At 42.3% G+C, this 19,487-nt stretch overlaps 1 protein-coding gene across 4 annotated transcripts in view; it reads left to right on the top strand.

Annotated features, from left to right (window-relative positions):
- The window catches only part of STON2 (stonin 2), a 154,725-nt gene that overhangs the window by 47,021 nt on the left and 88,217 nt on the right, over nucleotides 1-19,487 (top strand). For 3 of the 4 annotated variants that reach the window (XM_029238558.1, XM_029238559.1, XM_029238557.1), the window contains exon 4: nucleotides 15,273-15,467. In XM_029238558.1, coding sequence (XP_029094391.1) covers nucleotides 15,273-15,467 — 195 coding nt within the window. Of the gene's footprint in view, nucleotides 1-14,969; nucleotides 15,005-15,272; nucleotides 15,468-19,487 lie in introns of those variants that run through there. The other variant, XM_029238560.1, reaches the window with a different exon arrangement.

The following is a 19,487-nucleotide window of genomic DNA, read 5'->3' as shown; positions in this document are numbered from 1 at the left end:
TGAGCAGTAACTTTTGAGCAAAGACTTGAGGGGAGTGAGGAGTGAGCCTTGCAGAAATCAGGGAAGGAGCCTTCTAGGAGGAAGGAACAGCAAGTGATGGGACTCTGGGGAGGTGGCCGTGTTCGTGGGATGTGATTGGAGTGGAGTGAATTAGGGAGAAGTTCGAGAAGAAGATGAGACAGAGAAGTTGAGGGGTCTCAGACCACGTAGGTCCTTGAAAACACAATGAGGACATTCTCACCTTTACTATGGGTGAGATGGGAAGCTGTGGGAGGGTGTTGAGCCAGAGGTGTGGTGTGATCCCACTAGGCTTGCACAGATAATTCTATTAAGACTGTGTGGCTGCTATGTTGAGAGCAGACTGAGAGGACAGGAGACCAGGGGACAGCCACTGTGATGATCCAGGAGAGGATGGTATCTTGGACCAGGGTGGTAGCTTGAAGATGGTGGGAAGTGATTGGATTCCAGGTATATTTTGAAGGTAGGACTAACAGAAGCTGGGATGGACCAAATGTAAGAAGAATCAAGGTTTCATTCTGAACATCTGAAAGGGTGAAGGAGCTGGTGTGGAAGGGATAGTAGGAACTTAGTTTCTGACTTGTAAAGTTAGAGATCTAAGTTTCTGACTTGTAAAGTTAGAGATCTACGTCAAGATTTCAAGTAGATTTGGACATAAGTTTATGTCTGGAAGTAATAACAACCACTTAACGCTTTTTGAGTACTTCCTTTGTGCCAAGAATTTTTCCAAGTGCTCTGTCAGTATTAGCCTAATCCCTTTATGAGACGGGCACTGTTTTCATCTCCATTTTACAGGTGAAAACACAGAAGAACAGATGTATTAAGTAACTTGTCCCAGGCTACAGGGCTGAATGTGAACCAGGCAGTCTGGATCCAGAGTCCTTGTGCACAACCTCATAGGAAAGGAGAGAAGGCAGATTTCTATCTGTTTTTCACTTTATTCCTTGAGGGGTGGATGCGGCTCTGAAGCATCGTGATGATAGCAGCCTGCTGTTCCACCGGCCAGGCTGTCGGAGGTCTGGTCCCTGGGAGAAGAGTCAGCTCCAGACCCAGTACTTTCTCTCACCGTTCAACTGATCTTGTGGCCTGAGGATAATCAATTCAGAACCTAAGTAAAATGATTTATCCAAGATTTCTAAGCTGATAAATAAAGTGTATGAGACCAAATGAGAACAGTTTGTAGGATGTAGGGACTTTGCCTCTCCCAGCTGCATTATTCTTAGTTTCTCTTTCAAGGGAAACTTTGGAGTTTTATCTAAGAAATGTAAAGAGCTAATGTGAAAATACAAATAGTTAAAATAGCTTCCTTTCTTGAATAATTAGTCTTTTGATATGTGGTCTTAATAAGCTTTATTATCTACCAAATAAACACAAAGGAACATATTTAAAATGTGTATTAAATTAAAAGGACGACAGTACAACCCACCACCCAGTTTAATAAATAGAACACTGTCATCACCCAGAAGCTGCATATTTCCCTGCTGATCATGACATCCTTTTTCCAGACATCCTTTTCCCTCCCTCCTCTGTCACCCACTTCCTGGGTTTTGTGATAACTGCTTTACTTCTTTTTTAAAAAATATTTATTTATTTGGTTGCACCTGGTCTTAGTTGCAGCAAGCAGGCTCCTTAGTTGTGGCATGCGAACTCTTAGTTGCAGCATGCATGTGGTATCTAGTTCCCTCTCCAGGGATTGAACTGGGGCTCCCTGCATTGGGAGTGAGGAATCTTAACCACTGTGCCACCAGGGAAGTCCCTGCTTTACTTTTCTTAACAGCTTTCCTACCTACATATGCATCGAGAATGACATAAGTGAATTTCCTCTGTTTTTGAACCTTATGTAAGTGGAGTAATACTGCATGTATTATTCTGTGGCTTGCTCCTTTTACACAACATTATTTGTGAGATTTTTCCATGTTATTACCTGTAGGTATAGTTCCTTTAGTGTTTATTGCAATGTATTCCTTCTTAGTAATATTCCACAATTCATTTACCCATTCTATGAGCGATGGATGTTAGAGTTATTTCTACTTTTCCGCAATTAAGAACGTGCTTCTGGGCTTCCCTGGTGGCGCAGTGGTTGAGAGTCCGCCTGCCGATGCATGGGACACGGGTTTGTGCCCCGGTCTGGGAAGATCCCACATGCCGCGGAGCAGCTGGACCCGTGAGCCATGGCCGCTGAGCCTGCGCGTCCGGAGCCTGTGCTCCGCAACGGGAGAGGCCACAACAGTGAGAGGCCTGCGTACCGCAAAAAAAAAACACAAAAAAACGTGCTTCTATGAGCATACTTTTTGTCTTTTCTATGAGCATTCCTATCGTGGTGAACAAGTGCAAGTGATTCTCTTGTATAAAAAAAAGTTGGAGGGGAATTGCTATGCTAAAGAGTGTGTTTATTTCCCACTTTCTCAGATAACTTTAACATCAACTCTTTTACTACGGTGATTCCAGTTTACTCTTCTACCAGCCACATATGAAAGATGCTGCGGCTCCACTTCCCCGCCTACACTGGGATAGTCATGTTGCACTATTTTTGTCACAGGGAGGCAGGGAGAGAGGGAAGGGGGAAGAGTAATGGTATCTCATGTGGTTTTAATCTGCATTTCCTAGATTACTAATGAGGTTGAGTTTCTTTTTTTTCCTTTTCTTTACTTTTTTTTTCATTTAGATTTTTTCTTTCATAAAATGCCTAGTGGCGTACTTTTTTGTTGAGGGTATTTTCCTTTATCTTGCTGATTTCTAGGAGTTCCTTGTGGATATGATGTGTGGCAGATATTATTTCCTACCGTGTGGGTGGTCTTTTGACTCTTTATGGTGCCTTTTAGAGAAAAGTTCTTAATTTTAATTTTACGAAACTTGTTTATTTTTCTTGTATGCTTGGTACTTTCTTTGTCTTGGTAAAGGAAATCTTTCCCTACCCCAAAGTCATGACCATATTAAGCTATATGCCTTCTAAAATGCATCTTATGTAGCCTTTCACACTTTGACATTCAATCCACTTAGAACTGATTTTTCTGTATGGTGTGAAGTAGGAGTCTAATTTCATTTTTTTCCATATAGTAGTATTTTCCCAATATTATTTCTGTTGTTTTATTTATTTTAATATATATTTACAAATATATTTATATTATTAAACATTTGATTTCATTCATATCTAAATAGTGTATTCTGCTTAATATGAGGAAAAAAACCATGCTAGGATTGTGATTGAGAGGCAAAACTCTATAATCCAATTTAGGGAGAATCAACATCTTTACCTCATTAATTCTTTCAGTCCTTAAATATAGTATATCTCTCCATCTAATAAGGTCTTCCCTATGGTCTGTTAATACACTTTACAAGTATCTCCTCTGGGGCCTTTCCTATCTTCTGTTAAATTTATTACTATATATGCTTCATATTTTTTGTTGTTTTTATAGATGCTCTCTTGTTTTCTTGCTGGTTAAAGACTTTTAAAACTTTTAATACTTTTGCTTTGCAAAAGACCCTGTTAAGAAAATAAGGAGACACTCATGTATGCTGGTGGGAATGTAAAATGGTACAACTTTGGAAAACAGTTTGGTAGGTTCTTATAAAACTAAACATGCAATTACCATGTAACTCAGCAGTTGTACTCTTGGGCATTTATCCCAGTGAAATGGAAACTTATGTTCATACAAAAACCTGTACATGAACGTTCATAGCACCTTTATTTATAATAGCCAAGAACTGGAAACAGCCCAGATGTCCTTTAGCAGGTGAATGGTGAAACTAACTGTAGTACATCCATACTATGGAATACTGCTCAGCAGTAAAAAGAAATGAAGTATTGATATGTTCAGCAACGTCAGTGAATGTCAAAGGCGTTATGCTGCGTGATAAAAGCCAATTGTAAAAGGTTACATACTGCATGATTCCATTTATAAAGCATTCTTGAAATGACAAAATTATAGAAATGAAAAACAAATTAGTGGTTGCCAGGGGTTTAGGAACAGGGCATGAGGGGAAGAGGTGGGATTGAATATAAAAGGGCAACAGGCAGGATCCTTGTGGTGGTGGAGCTGTTGTGTATCTTGACTGTAGTGTGGATACATAAACCTACACGTTGATGACATTACATAGAAATAAATACAACACAGACACGTACCACATGTAAAACTGGGGAATAGGAATAAGACTGGTAATCTTATTTTCTCTTTGCTAGCTCTTAAGATCTTCTGTATGTCTTTGGTCTTGCTGTCGAAAACTCAGCCTCTGTGCACCAGTGCCGAATCGAATTTCGGAAACAGAGTTTGGGGTGAAGTAGAAAAGAATAGCTTTATTGCTTTTCCAGGCAAAGGGGGACACAGTGGGCTTGTGTCCCTCAAAAACTGTGTGTCCCAACCTGGGGGGATTTGGTGACGACTTACAGCAATGATTCAAGGGCAGGGTTGCTGATAAGGATCAGGGTGTGCGCAGGGCCTGCACCCCTTTAATCTGGTCTCAGGTGGTCTCTTGAAGAGTTTCTCTGGTTCCTTTAATTGGAAATGAAGAATGCTAAGTCTTCCATTTGTAGGGGGTTTTAGTTCTGTGAAGAGCTCAAAGATATGTTTATGTGTATCCCTGCCCCAAGGCTGCACTACTGTTTCTAGACTGTTCCTCCCTTGTCTTTGCAACCCCTCCCGTCCCTGATTAGCAACCATTCGAGTCTGCCCTGCGGAACTCAGGGAAGGTCATGGAGGCTGGAATCTATTCCCTACAAACAGGAAATGGGGGACACTGAAAGGCTTCTGTGCCCAGGAGCCCCATAGGGTCCTGCTTGGTTTCAGTCTTATATAGTTTTTTTTTTTTTTTTTTGTTTTTGCGGTTCGTGGGCCTCTCACTGTTGTGGCCTCTCCCATTGCAGAGCACAGGCTCCAGAAGCGCAGGCTCCGGATGAGCAGGCTCAGCGGCCATGGCTCATGGGCCCAGCCACTCTGCAGCATGTGGGATCTTCCCGGACCAGGGCACGAACCGGTGTCCCCTGCATCGGCAGGCGGACTCTCAACCACTGCGCCATCAGGGAAGCCCCAGTCTTACATAGTTTTGATATCTACTTATGGAGTTATTTTTGGTTACCCTCCTTGAGACACTTTGTGATTTTTTAATCTGACAAATAAAATCTTTCATAAATTCTGGGAAATTCTCAGCCAGCATTTTTTCAGATATTGCCTTCATTCTCTCTCTCTTCTCTTTAGGAACTCAGATTAGATATCTATGGGACCTTCTCACTCTATCCTCCATGGCTTTTACTCTCTTTCCACTATCAAAGTGGAAATACTTCGACCAGGTTCTCAGACTGGAAGTTTTTCTGACCACACAAGTAGTTTTAGCTGCAAACCCCTATATGGGACAGCTTGTGGTTATAAAATCTCAGATTTTTTTTTCCCCCCTCTATCTTGCACCCTTAGCATGGGTTTACTAGTGGGGGTTATTCCTAATTTACCCTTTAACTGAGCCCTTTGAGAATTCTAACTTTAGGCACCAGATCTTCTGTTAGATTTTCCATCTTGGGTAAGTCCTAGGTTTTTTTCCCTTTGCCTTGTCAGGGAGGAAGAAATTTTCCTCTACCCTTCTAGGTTCTTCAGACTGGTCTAAGAATTAAATTAACATGAGACAGATTAACAGGAGAAAATCAAACGATTTTGATTAATGACACGTATACATGGGAGAGACCCAGAAAAACTGAGTAACTCGTCTTAATGGCTGAAGCCCTCACCTTATATACCATCCTTAGCTAAAGACGAAAGAGGATGTTGAGGGTGGTGAGAGTCTTTGGTGGGAGGTGACCAGGAAAAGCAGAGTAAACAAGGCTGATTATGACGCAGATTTAAGTCCAAACCTTCTCCACTGATAAGAGTTTCTGGAGATTTGGTCATCCTCCTCTTGGTATGAGGTACAGCATGAGGGACAAACCCTTACAGATAAGATTTCCCTTACAAATGGAAATTTTTTTTACAAAAGGGTAACTCTTACTTGGTTTTCAGAGTACTTCTCATGTCTGCTGTTTCTTAGAAAATGATCAGTTTAAGACAATTAATATGCCACAGAGACATATTTTAGGGTGGCAAATTCTGTTCCCCTACACCTTCTTCACAAGAGATTGAAAAAACTCAAACTTAGGAGTCTCCCTGGTTTGTACAAAATCCTCAGGGTATAAAAATCAGGTTGTGTGCTCTGCTTACCATTTCTGGGTTCCAGCTTTCACTTGGCCTCTGATAACTCTTTACTTTCTTGCTTACCCTGTAATGTATTGTAAATATTGTTGTTAACATTTTACCTAATATTTTACTTTTATTTCCATAATAATTAAGTGTCTAATCCATGATACTGTAGGAGATGGCAATCCTGTGATAAGCTTTTACAAGTCCAGCTTTGCTTTTTTAAAAAATTGTTTTATTATTATTATAATTATTATTATTGGCTGTGCTATGCAGCTTGCACAATCTTAGTTCCCCGACTAGGGATCAAAGCCAGGACCCAGTAGTGAAAGCACCGAGTCCTAACCACTGGACTCCCAGGGAATTCCCTTTGCTTTTGTTTTTTTTCTTGGTTGTTTCTTTTTATTTTCAGTGTTTAGATTTTTTTTCCTATGTTTGTGTGGGAGTTTTATTTTAACAGTCTGTATTTAATATAGAATGTCTGTGTATAGACTGTTATGGACATAACCAACAAATCCTTACTGAGTGCCTACTTTACACAAGGCACTATTCTAGAAATGGGGATTTGAAGGGGAGGAACAATAATTTTTCCTCTACCCTTCTAGGTTCTTAGCTGAGAAACCCCTGTGATAAAAAATTAACAAGAGAAAAACAATTTTTTTTTTAACGTCTTTATTGGAATATAATTGCTTTTCCATGGTGTGTTAGTTTCTGCTGTATAACAAAGTGAATCAGCTATACATATACATATATCCCCACATCTCCTCCATCTTGCGTCTCCCTCCCATCCTTCCTATCCCACCCTTCTAGATGGTCACAAAGCACCGAGCTGATCTCCCTGTGCTATGTGGCTGCTTCCCACTAGCTATCTGTTTTACATTTGGGAGTGTATATATGTCCATGCCACTCTCTCACTTCGTCCCAGCTTACCTTTCCCACTCCCTGTGGCCTCAAGTCCATTCTCTACATCTGTGTCTTTATTCCTGTCCTGCCCCTCTGTTCTTCAGAACCTTTTTTTTTTTTAGATTCCATATATATGTGTTAGCGTACAGTATTTGTTTTTCTCTTTCTGACTTACTTCATTCTGTATGACAGACTCTAGGTCCATCCACCTCACTACAGATAACTCAGTTTTGTTTCTTTTTATGGCTGAGTAATATTCCATTGTATATATGTGCCACATCTTTATCCATTCATCTGTCGATGGACACTTAGGTTGCTTCCATGTCCTGGCTTTGTAAATAGTGCTGCAGTGAACATTGTGGTATATGACTTTTTTTTGAATTATGGTCTCCTAAGGGTATATACCCAGTAGTGTGATTGCTGGGTCGTATGGTAGTTCTAGTTTTAGTTTTTTAAGGAACCTCCATACTGTCCTCCATAGTGTCTGTGTCAATTTACATTCCCATCAACAGTGCAAGAGGGTTCCCTTTTCTCCACACCCTCACCAGCATTTATTTGTAGATTTTTTGATGATGGCCATTTTGACTGGTATGAGGTGATAACCTCACTGTAGTTTTGATTTGCATTTCTCTAATGATGAGTGACGTTCAGCATCCTTTCACGTGTTTGTTGGCAATGTGTACATCTTCTTTGGAGAAATGTCTATTTAGCTATTCTGCCCACTTTTCGATTGGGTTGTTTGTTTCTTTGATATTGAGCTGCATGAGCTGCTTGTAAATTTTGGAGATTAATCCTTTGTCAGTTGCTTCAGTTGCAAATATTTTCTCCCATTCTGAGGGTTGTCTTTTCGTCTTCTTTATGTTTTCCTTTGCTGTGCAAAAACTTTGTTTCATAGGTCCCATTTGTTTATTTTTCTTTTTATTTCCATTTCTCTACAAGGTGGTTCAAAAAGGATCTTGCTGTGATTTATGTCATAGAGTGTTCTGCCTCTGTTTTCCTCTAAGAGTTTTATAGTGTTTGGCCTTAAATTTAGGTCTTTAATCAATTTTGAGTTTATTTTTGTGTGTGGTGTTAGGGAGTGTTCTAATTTCATTCTTTTACATGTAGCTGTCCAGTTTTTCCCAACACCACTTATTGAAGAGACTGTCTTTTCTCCATTGTATATTCTTGCCTCCTTTATCAAAAATAAGGTGACCATATGTGTGTGGGTTTACCTCTGGGCTTTCTATCCTGTTCCATTGATCTATATTTCTGTTTTTGTGCCAGTACCATACTATCTTGATTACTGTAGCTTTGTAGTATAGTCTGAAGTCTGGGAGCCTGGTTCCTCCAGCTCTGTTTTTCTTTCTCAAGATAGCTTTGGCTATTCGGGGTCTTTTGTGTTTCCATACAAATTGTGAAATTTTTTGTTCTAGTTCTGTGAAAAATGCCATTGGTAGTTTGATAGGGATTGCATTGAATCTGTAGATTGCTTTGGGTAGTAGAGTCATTTTCACAATGTTGATTCTTCCAATCCAAGAACATGGTATATGTCTCCATCTGTTTGTATCATCTTTAATTTCTTTCATCAGTGTCTTATAGTTTTCTGTATATAGGTCTTTTGTCTCCCTAGGTAGGTTTATTCCTAGGTATTTTATTCTTTTTGTTGCAGTGATAAGTGGGAGTGTTTCCTTAATTTCTCTTTCAGATTTTTCATCATTAGTGTATAGGAATGCAAGAGATTTCTGTGCATTAATTTTATATCCTGCTACTTTACCAAATTCATTGATTAGCTCTAGTAATTTTCTGGTAGCATCTTTAGGGTTCTCTATGTATAGTATCATGTCATCTGCAAAACAGTGACACCTCTTGTTTTCCGATTTGGATTCCTTTTATTTGTTTTTCTTCTCTGATTGCTCTGGCTAAAACTTCCAAGGTATGTTTAATAATAGTGGTGAGAGTGGACAGCCTTGTCTTGTTCCTGATCTTAGAGGAAATGGTTTCAGTTTTTCACCATTGAGCATGATGGTGGCTGTGGGTTTGTCATATATGGCTTTTATTATGTTGAGGTAAGTTCCCTCTATGCCTACTTTCTGGAGGGTTTTTGTCATAAATGGATGTTGAATTTTGTCAAAAGCTTTTTCTGCATCTATTGAGATGATCATATGGTTTTTCTCCTTCAATTTGTTAATATGGTTTACCACATTGATTGATTTGCATATATTGAAGAATCCTTGCATTCCTGGGATAAACCCCACTTGATCATGGTATATGATCCTTTTAATGTGCTGTTGGATTCTGTTTGCTAGTATTTTGTTGAGGATTTTTGCATCTATGTTCATCAGTGCTATCGGCCATTAGTTTTCTTTCTTTGTGGCATCTTTGTCTGGTTTTGGTATCAGCGTGATGGTGGCCTCGTAGAATGAGTTTGGGAGTGTTCCTCCCTGTGTTATATTTTGGAAGAGTTTGAGAAGGATAGGTGTTAGCTCTTCTCTAAATGTTTGATAGAATTCGTCAGTGACGCCATCTGGTCCTGGGCTTTTGTTGGTTGGAAGATTTTTAATCACAGTCTCAATTTCAGTGCTTGTGATTGGTCTGTTTGTATTTTCTATTTCTTCCTGGTTCAGTCTTGGAAGGTTGTGCTTTTCAAAGAATTTGTCCATTTCTTCCAGGTTGTCCATTTTATTGGCATAGAGTTGCTTGTAGTAATCTCTCGTGATCCTTTGTATTTCTGCAGTGTCAGTTGTTACTTCTCCTTTTTCATTTCTAATTCTACTGATTTGAATCGTCTCTCTTTTTTTCTTGATGAGTGTGGCTAATGGTTTATCAATTTTGTTTACCTTCTCAAAGAACCAGCTTTTAGTTTTACTGACATTTGCTACTGTTTCCTTCATTTCTTTCTGATCTGATCTTTATGATTTCTTTCCTTCTGCTAACTTTGGGGTTTTTTGTTCTTCTTTCTCTAATTGCTTTAGGTGTAAGTTTAGGTTGTTTATTTGAGATGTTTCTTGTTTCTTGAGGTAGGATTATATTGCTATAAACTTCCCCTTAGAACTGCTTTTGCTGTATCCCATAGGTTTTGGGTCGTCATATTTTCATTGTCATTTGTTTCTAGGTATTTTTTGATTTCTTCTTTGATTTCTTCAGTGATCTCTTGGTTATTTAGTAGTGTATTGTTTAGCCTCCATGTGTTTGTATTTTTTACAGATTTTTTTCCAGTAAATGATATCTAGTCTCGTAGCGTTGTGGTTGGAAAAGATACTTGATATGATTTCAGTTTTCTTAAGTTTATCAAGGCTTGATTTGTGACCCAAGATATGATCTATCCTGGAGAATGTTCCATGAGCACTTGAGAAGAAAGTGTATTCTGTTGATTTTGGATGGAATGTCCTGTTAATATCCATTAAGTCCATCTTGTTTAATGTATTATTTAAAGCTTGTGTTTCCTTATTTATTTTCATTTTGGATGATCTGTCCATTGGTGAAAGTGGGGTGTTAAAGTCCCCTAGTATGATTGTGTTACTGTTGATTTCCCCTTTTATGGCTATTAGCATTTGCCTTATGTATTGAGGTGCTCCTATGTTGGGTGCGTAAATATTTATAATTGTTCTATGTTCTTCTTGGGTTGATCCCTTGATCGTTATGTAGTGTCCTTCTTTGTCTCTTGTAGTAGTCTTTATTTTAAAGTCTATTTTGGGGCTTCCCTGGTGGCGCAGTGGTTGAGAGTCCTCCTGCTGATGTAGGGGACATGGGTTCGTGCCCCGGTCTGGGAAGATCCCACATGCCACGCAGTGGCTGGGCCCGTGAGCCATGGCTGCTGAGCCTGCGCGTCCGGAGCCTGTGCTCCGCAACGGGAGAGGCCACAACAGTGAGAGGCCCGCGTACCACAAAAACAAAAAGAAAAATAGGGCTTCCCTGGTGGCACAGTGGTTGAGAGTCCGCCTGCCGATGCAGGGGACATGGGTTTGTGCCCCGGTCCCGGAAGATCCCACATGCCGCTGAGCGGCTGGGCCCGTGAGCCATGGCCGCTGAGCCTGCGCGTCCAGAGCCTGTGCTCCGCAACGGGAGAGACCACAACAGTGAGAGGCCCGCGTACTGCAAAAAAAAAAAAAAAAGAAAAAGAAAGTCTATTTTGTCTGATATGAGAATTGCTACTCCAGCTTTCTTTTGATTTCCGTTTGCATGCAATAACTTTTTCCATCCTCTCACTTTCAGTCTGTATGTGTCCCTAGGTCTGAAGTGGGCCTCTTGTAGACAGCATATGTATGGGTCTTGTTTTTATATCCATTCAGCCAGTCTATGTCTTTTGGTTGGAGCATTTAAGCCAATGTAAGTAAATAGCTACATTTAAGGTAGCTTTTGATATGCATGTTCCTATTACCATTTTCTTAATTGTTTTGGGTTTGTTATTGTAGGTCTTTTCCTTCTCTTGTGTTTCCTGCCTAGAGAAGTTCCTTTAGCATTTGCTGTAAAGCTGGCTTGGTGGTGCTGAATTCTCTTTGCTTTTGCTTGTCTATAAAGGTTTTAATTTCTCCGTTGAATCTGAATGAGATCCTTGCTGGGTAGAGTAATTTTGGTTGTAAGTTTTCCCCTTTTATCACTTTAAATATGTCCTGCCACTCCCTTCTGGCTTGTAGGGTTTCTGCTGAGAGATCAGCTGCTAAGCTTATGGTGATTCCCTTGTATGTTGTTTGTTGTTTTTCCTTTGCTGCTTTTAATATTTTTTCTTTGTATTTTAATTTTTGATAGTTTGATTAATATGTGTCTTGGCCTGTTTCTCCTTGGATTTATCCTGTATGGGACTCTCTGTGCTTCCTGGACTTGATTGACTATTTATTTTACCGTATTAGGGAAGTTTTCAACTATAATCTCTTCAAATATTTTCTCAGTTCCTTTCTTTTTCTCTTCTTCTTCTGGGACCACTATAGTTCGAATGTTGGTGCATTTAATGTTGTCCCAGAGGTCTCTGAGACTGTCCTCAATTCTTTTCGTTGTTTATTCTGCTCTGTGGTAGTTATTTCCACTATTATATCTTCTAGGTCATTTATCTGTTATTCCCCTATTGATTCCTTCTAGAGAATTTTTAATTTCATTTATTGTGTTGTTCATCATTGTTTGTTTCCTCGTTAGTTCTTCTAGGTCCTTGTTAAACATTTCTTGTATTTTTTCCATTTTATATCCAAGATTTTGGATCATCTTTACTATCATTACTCTGAATTCTTTTTCAATTAGACTGCCTATTTCCTCTTCATTTGTTAGGTCTGGTTTTTTTTTCTTTTTTTTTTTTTTTTGTGGTATGCAGGCCTCTCACTGTTGTGGCCTCTTCCGTTGCAGAGCACAGGCTCCGGACGCGCAGGCTCAGTGGCCATGGCTCACGGGCCCAGCCGCTCTGCGGCATGTGAGATCTTCCTGGACCGGGGCACAAACCCGTGTCTCCTGCATCGGCAGGTGGACTCTCGACCACTGTGCCACCAGGGAAGCCCCTGGTGGGTTTTTACCTTGCTCTTTCCTCTGCTGTGTGTTTCTCTGTCTTCTCATTTTGCTTAACTTACTGTGTTTGGGGTCTCCTTTTCGCAGGCTGCAGGTTTGTAGTTCCCATTGTTTTTGGTGTCTGCCCCCAGTGGGTGAGGTTGGTTCAGTGGGTTGTGTAGGATTCCTGGTGGAGGGGACTCGTGCCTGTGTTCTGGTGGATGAGGCTGGATCTTGTCTTTCTGGTGGGCAGGACCGCATCCATTGGTGTGTTTTGGGGTGTCTGTGACCTTATGATTTTAGGCAGCCTCTCTACTAATGGGTGTGGTTGTGTTCCTGTCTTGCTAGTTGTTTGGCATAGGGCGTCCAGCACTGTAACTTGCTGGTGATTGAGTGGAGTTGGGTCGTAGCGTTGAGATGGAGATCTCTGGGAGAGCTTTCCCCGTTTGATATTATGTGAAGCCAGGAGGTCTCTGGTGTACTACTGTCCTGAACTCGGCTGTCCCACTTCAGCGGCACAGGCCTGACACCCAGCTGAAGCACCAAGAGCCTGTCCGCCACACTGCTGCCTGCAGTCCCAAGTCCCTGGGACGTAGCTCTGAGCAGCTCCCCAGAAGTTTAATAAACATGTATACTCCTATATACATGGGAGGTACCCAGAAAAAAAATGAATAACTCCCTGAAATGGCCCAAGCCACCACCTTAAATACTAGCTAAAGACAAAAGAGGATGTTGGGGGAGGGAATAGGCCAGTTTGGGTAAGTTACCAGGTTACCCTGGTAAACAAGGGTAAGGTTGTTTTGCAGATTTAAGTCCAGGCCTTCTCTGCTGGTAAAGGGTCTCTAGAGATTTGGACCTCCTCCTATTCCTGGTACAGAGAGACAGCTTTACAAATGGAGATTTCCCTTATAAATGTAAATGTCCCTTACAATAGGGTAACTTTCACTGAGTTTTCAGAGCTTCTCCCTCATCAGCTGTTACTAAAATATAATAAACCTAAAATAATCCTTATGCCAAAAAGGCATATTTTGGGGTAGCAAATCCTTCTGGCCTTCAGGGCAGAAGAGTGAACAATAATCACCAAAATCCTTGCCCCCAAGGAGCTTGAATTCTAGCGAGGAAGACATGGGACATATAGGCTGTTAGAGATAACGTTAAGGAGAAATAAAGCAGGGAAGGGGACTTGCATCTTTGGAGAGAATAGCTCAGGAGAAGGTCACATTTTTACGGAAAATGGGGTGTGAGCCATAAGCATTCCAGATAGAGAAAAGATCTCTATGTTTTATAAATGCCTAAGAAAATAAAATGAAAATTCTCTGTAGTTTCATATTTACACCATGTCACAGATATTGCTATTTATTTATTCATTTTCCTCTTAAATCTCAGTATCTCTTCCTGTTTCTGAACCCAACACCATAATTTCGATTCTCCAGCCAGGAGGCCTGACTGACTCTATGTTTTTGGACAAGCTACTTAACCTCTTTGAGTCTTTTACCCCCTGTGTAAAGGAAGACCACTGTCTAACTCTCAGGACCCATGGGCAAGATGAGATAACATTTGTACGAGTGTCTGACATTTCATGGGTACTCAATAATTGCTAGTTTCTTTTTTTTTAATTCTTGCTTCCCTGTCCACACTCTTTTCAGCACTTGTTTTCAGTACTTGTCAGTAAATTTGCGATCAGATTCTTATGCAACACGGTGGAGAAACCATGTGATAGGCAATTAACCAAAGACAAATTAGGAACATTAGGAAACTTGATTTTAAAAAAAGAAACTTTCCGAAGTGGTTTTTGCTAAATTTGGTGCTCAAGGTTACAGAGATAAAGCCAAGCCCTGTGCACTTCCCCCTTAAAGATATTTTTCATTGTATGCCAGGTCAGCAGTCCTAGTAGATCTCAATTTGTGTATGGAACAGTCTACAGATTCTCCAGTTACAGTCAAACTCAAGGCAAGCGGAGACATATCACATTCATCTGCAAATACATCTATATTCACATTCTTATCCCTTAATCCACCCTAGCTCTAATTTTGCAGTGCAAATTGGTAAGTTTTCTTGAGAGTGTTGGTGTGCCACTAAAAATGGAGGAAATGTAAGGGTAGGGGTGAAACCGCATGTAGTTTAGGTCTGAATGAAACCGAAACCTAGGTTTAGAAATAAAAGTAGAGCCTAGGGACTTCGCAGTGGCACAGTGGTTAAGAATCCTCCTGCCAATGCAGGGGACACAGGTTTGAGCCCTGGTCTGGGGAGATCCCACATGCTGCGGAGCAACTAAGCCTGTGTGCCACAACTACTAAGCCTGCGCGCCTATAGTCCGTGCTCCGCAAGAAGAGAAGCCACCGCAATGAGAAGCCCACGCACCGCAACAAAGAGTAGCTCCCGTTCGCCACAACTAGAAAAAGCCCATGGGCAGCAACAAAGACCCAATGCAGCCAAAAAAGAAAAAAAAAAGTAGAGCCTAAAATCACTCATATTCTTTGGTGAGCTTATCTTTGATTTGAGGGTCATTAGACCTTAATTGTAGTACCGGTTTTGATACTGGCTCACTGTGGGGTCTCAGTCAATTAGTTTTCCCTGTCTATATCATGAGTGACACTTCCTTGCCTTGTACGGCTGTTGAGATTTCATAGTGCTTGTGTTGTTTTAGTGCTTGTCTGACTTTCATAACATCAAAGTCAGACAAGCACTAAAGATAAACAAAGTACAACTATTTATACTGTATGTTTTTGGTTTTCCGTCTGTCCCCAGCCATATCATTGACCATGCCCTGCTGGACGTGCCCTTCCTTCAACTCCCTGAGGAGATGCCCTCTGCCTTCCGAGAGCAGCTGGACCACACATTCTGAAGACACCAGTAGTCCTAGTTTTGGCCCTTCGTACACAGGCCTGCAGCTCATCAGTGCTGAGGAGCAGAGTGGCCTGGCTTCCAGGGCCGACTCGACTGGTAAGATGGAGCCCCAAGCCAGAGGGCTCTGCAAATCACTTTTGGTGACCTGTTGCCACTCATCAAATCTCTGCAGCCAGCTTTGTTTGCAGAATGAGTTCAGGCATAGTCATCCAGTCAAAAAGCTAGAATCCTGAGTGGTTCAAAATTGCACTGGAAAAAAACATGCACACAGATTGGCTAGTTGGTTGGCAAGGTTATCAATACTGGGAAACCATTTGACAGTATATCTTAAGGGGCTGTTTTCTGACTGTTCTGTACAAGTACGGTTCCCTGTCAGTTTATTTTCTCCTTGGTTAACCGAACTATGTGTAATATGAACAAGGCTGAATCTTTCATCCTACCACCCACGCACCTTCCCTATTCAGCAAGAGGGAGGTTACATTTAAGCAGAGAAAAAGGAAATGTTAGGTGAAGTGGAATGAGAATCAGGATGCAGCCACTGTGTCCAGAGTACAGATCATTTTGCAGTTCTGTTTTTTCTGTTGTGCCTGGATTGAGCTATGCACCAGTGTATAACATCCCATGTTCTCATTTATTACATTTCCGGTAGGTGTAGGGTGGAATGCTGGCTGGCTTTGCAGGTAGAATATGGGCCTGTCAGCAAGCACTGTATTATGGGTTGGGTTTAGGGCAGCATTGGAAGGATGTTGTGTGTGGTTAGTGTTTTGGTTATTTGGCCCAAGGGATTGCTTTCCTTTGAAAGTGATAGAGTTACTGATGGTTTCTCTGTAGATGAATTTACCCAGGGTGTCCAACAATATTTGTTTTTCCTTCTCAAAGGTGTGCTTTAGGAATTTGTCTCTGGATCATTTTTCAAATTTGGGTAACATTTGTCCTCACGGTGTGTGCTACTGGGAGGTTCTACAAGTAAGAGTGATCCCTCTTGCAGACTAAAGGGTTCAGACAGGATTTGGTTTGGTATTTGATAATATTGCAAGGAATCCTAGTTTACGATGGTCTCTCTCTCTCTCTCTTCACAAGCCACAGTTCTTTATTGCACTTTGTTCGCACTGACACACTCAGTTCTGGTTGATGCTCTCTGACGGATGATCTTGATCAGCAGCTGAAATATGCCCTCATACCCCTCTCTCCACCCTGGGGAGCATTTCATGGATGGGAGCATCTTGTGGATGGGAAGTCACAAGCTGAGGTGGTGAGGAAGAGAGGCGGTGCTTGCCTCCCGTTTGCATCTCCTTGCTCTCAACCTCTTTGCCAAGCCTTCCCGTGGAGGAGGCTCAGAGCACACAGACGCTGGAGTCAGACTGCTCAGGTTCAGATCCTCCTTCTGCCATTGTGACCTTGGGCAAGATTCTTAGTATCTTTACGACTCAGTTTCCTCATCTGAAAAATGGCCGTAATAATAGTTCTTACCTCAGCCAAATTATTACTCACTCCAAGTGAGACAGTTTATGTACAACGTCTTAACATAATGCCTGACACAGAATGAATGATCGTCAAGGATGTGATTTCTTCTCTCTCCTGCCGCAGGGTTCTTATTGCTTTAGAGAAGTAGAGGTGGGCTCCTCACTGCAGCAAAAGTCAAGATCTCTAGGCTCAGGCTGTTCTTTTTGGTGGCCTCTTTACTTAGGTGAAAATTGCTTTAATTCCTAGAGGTTCAAATGATGAAGATCAGAGTCGTAGCCTGAACTGGACATTGTTAAGCTGTCCCCAAAGCTTATAATTATGTTTAGTATCTCCCTTTTCATTGTGAAAGCCTCCTGCCCTGTGTTGTTTTGGTCAGGGTCCTAGCAGGAAGCAGATGGTGCCCTCAGAGGGGTTTATCTGAAGAGAGTTTAATGAAAGAACTGCTTACAGAGGCAACAAGACCTCGATTCATGGAAGAGGGGCTGCCCCACAGGTGCTATGGCTATAGAAAGAACACCACCACTGCCAGAGACTTGGCAAAGTGGGGAGAATAACTACCCAGATCTTGTGTTGGTCCTCGCATCAGCAGATCTTGTCGGAAACCAAAGGGCATGGAGCCCTGGTGAGGCAGCCCACAGCAGTCAGCCACCAGGCCACAGAGCAGGTGTAGAGAGGTGGAGAATGGCTTTGGAGTGAGGGGTGGTGGTGAAGCAAATGGAGAATAGCCAACACACTTTGGTCCCTACCAGGAACTAAATGTCCTGCAGGCTGAGGTCACTCCAGAGACACAAATGCAAAACCAGGACTAGAGAATGATGAGTAATGCTCTCGGTTCCCTCCTTCAGCAGGAGGCGGTTTCTGCAGCTACAGGGAGGCTAGAGGTATGGCCTTTTAGCAGCCGTCCTCTTTTGCAGAAGTAGTAATAATCATAGCCAGGACTTACTGAGTGTGTGCTGTGTGTCAGATGTGGATTGTCTCTGCCTTTGCAAGAATCCTGCTGGCAGGCATCATTCTCATATCCTAGTTGACCCTGAGTCTGTAGAAGGTTAAGAGACTTGTCTAAGAGAACACCGCTAAGGAATGGACAAATCTGTGTCTTAGTCAAAGTTCCAAAGCCTTTTCCAGTGGCTCCCAAACCTGGCACTGCCAGAGTCATCATGTTATCAGTTTGCTGTTACCTTCCAGACCTGCTGTACAGATAGGTATAGAGGAAATACATATATATACCTGACCGGTGCCAACAGGGTGGAGTTCTGGCTTTGAAAAGCCTTTAACTCATCCTGGGTCCCAGGATAGAAGGAAGGTAAGGAAAAACAAGGTTTAGGAGGATGACCAAGTATTTTTGAAGCCTGTGGCACTTACCCATCTACCCCAGCAATGGGCAATTTACAGCTGCTTTCAGTTGAGCTATTGAGAGCTTCAAAGAAATTGATAAACATGGAAAAGTGCCCCCAGCCAGGTGGCTACCCATCCTCTGCCCAGCACCGGGCCTGTGGCACTGGCCAGCCTCTGGGAGAGCCCTACTTTGAGACTGGATGTTTCAGTCAGGGTAAACTGAATCCTTCAGGCTGGGGAGCAGATTCTCATCCACCTCTGTCTCCCCTCCCTGGAGCTTCTCTTCCTCATCTGTGAAATGGGGCTGGGCACCCCTGCACAGGCAGGGTGACAGGGTGTGTGCAGAGGTGCTTCGTACAGCGCCCTAGGAGTAAAAAAACAATCCTAATTGAATAGCCCTGTGCCTTATTTCCCTTTAACATGGGAAATGAGGGTAATTATTGCCTACTCCTTTATTGCCCCAAAGAGGACTGTAAACCATATGCGTTGTGGGATGGGATCCAAGAGGGGCTTCGCGGTCCTCAGCAGTGAGCTGGGGTAAGTGGAGAGACGCTGCGGGGTTTCAGGATGATGGGTTCCTGTGCTGAGGGCTTGGGGGTCCTTGGGAGGACCTTCCTTGGGGAGACTTCTGTCATTTATCTGCCCACTCTCGACCCCCATGTCCTTTAGCATTGTGGAGGGAAGAAGAGGGTGAAGAGAAGTTGCCCCGCCAGCCCAGGGGTTTCCCTGCGGATGCGGCTGGGGCAGATGCTCCGCGATTCATCTCCTGTGTGGAGCGGGATTATGGTGGCCCAGGGCTGGCCTGTCTGCCTGGCTCTGTTGCTCTGTACGAGGCCACTGCATGCCATACCTCCTCGCTGTCCTTTGTGGCAGGAGTCCTGCAAGAAGCTGGCATCCCCACAGGGCAATCCCGATTCCCAGCATAATTGTGCAGGGAAAGACTCTGTGATCAGCCTACACTTTCTTCTCGTTTTCTCACTAAGGGGATAATTAGCAGGAGGAAGGCAAACAAATCCCAAATCCCCTCACCTTGGTTAAATCACAGGGTGTGGGCAGAGCTGGAGAGCAGTGTAGAGGTTTGCTCTGGGGTTCGGCTTTCCAGTGCAAATGGCAAAAGTGGGACTAGGCAAGATCCCTAATAGCACCCCCTGTCTCCCCAGGGTCCCCTTTCCCTAGATGACAGGCACACCCTGTCATCTTCACCAGTCACAGTAGCTCTGTAATGCCCCTAGTTTTACCTGAGTTGATAAATGGTAGGAGGGTCGAAGGAATAAAAATAAGCCTTCTGCCTTGGAAGTCCATTGCAACCAAGAGAAG

This window comes from Monodon monoceros, unplaced genomic scaffold, assembly GCF_005190385.1.
Source record: "Monodon monoceros isolate NGI ecotype Baffin Bay Population unplaced genomic scaffold, NGI_Narwhal_1 Super_Scaffold_21, whole genome shotgun sequence".
NCBI lineage: Eukaryota > Metazoa > Chordata > Mammalia > Artiodactyla > Monodontidae > Monodon > Monodon monoceros.
Note: the sequence above shows the minus strand (reverse complement) of the source record. Positions and strands in the feature narration are given on the sequence as shown.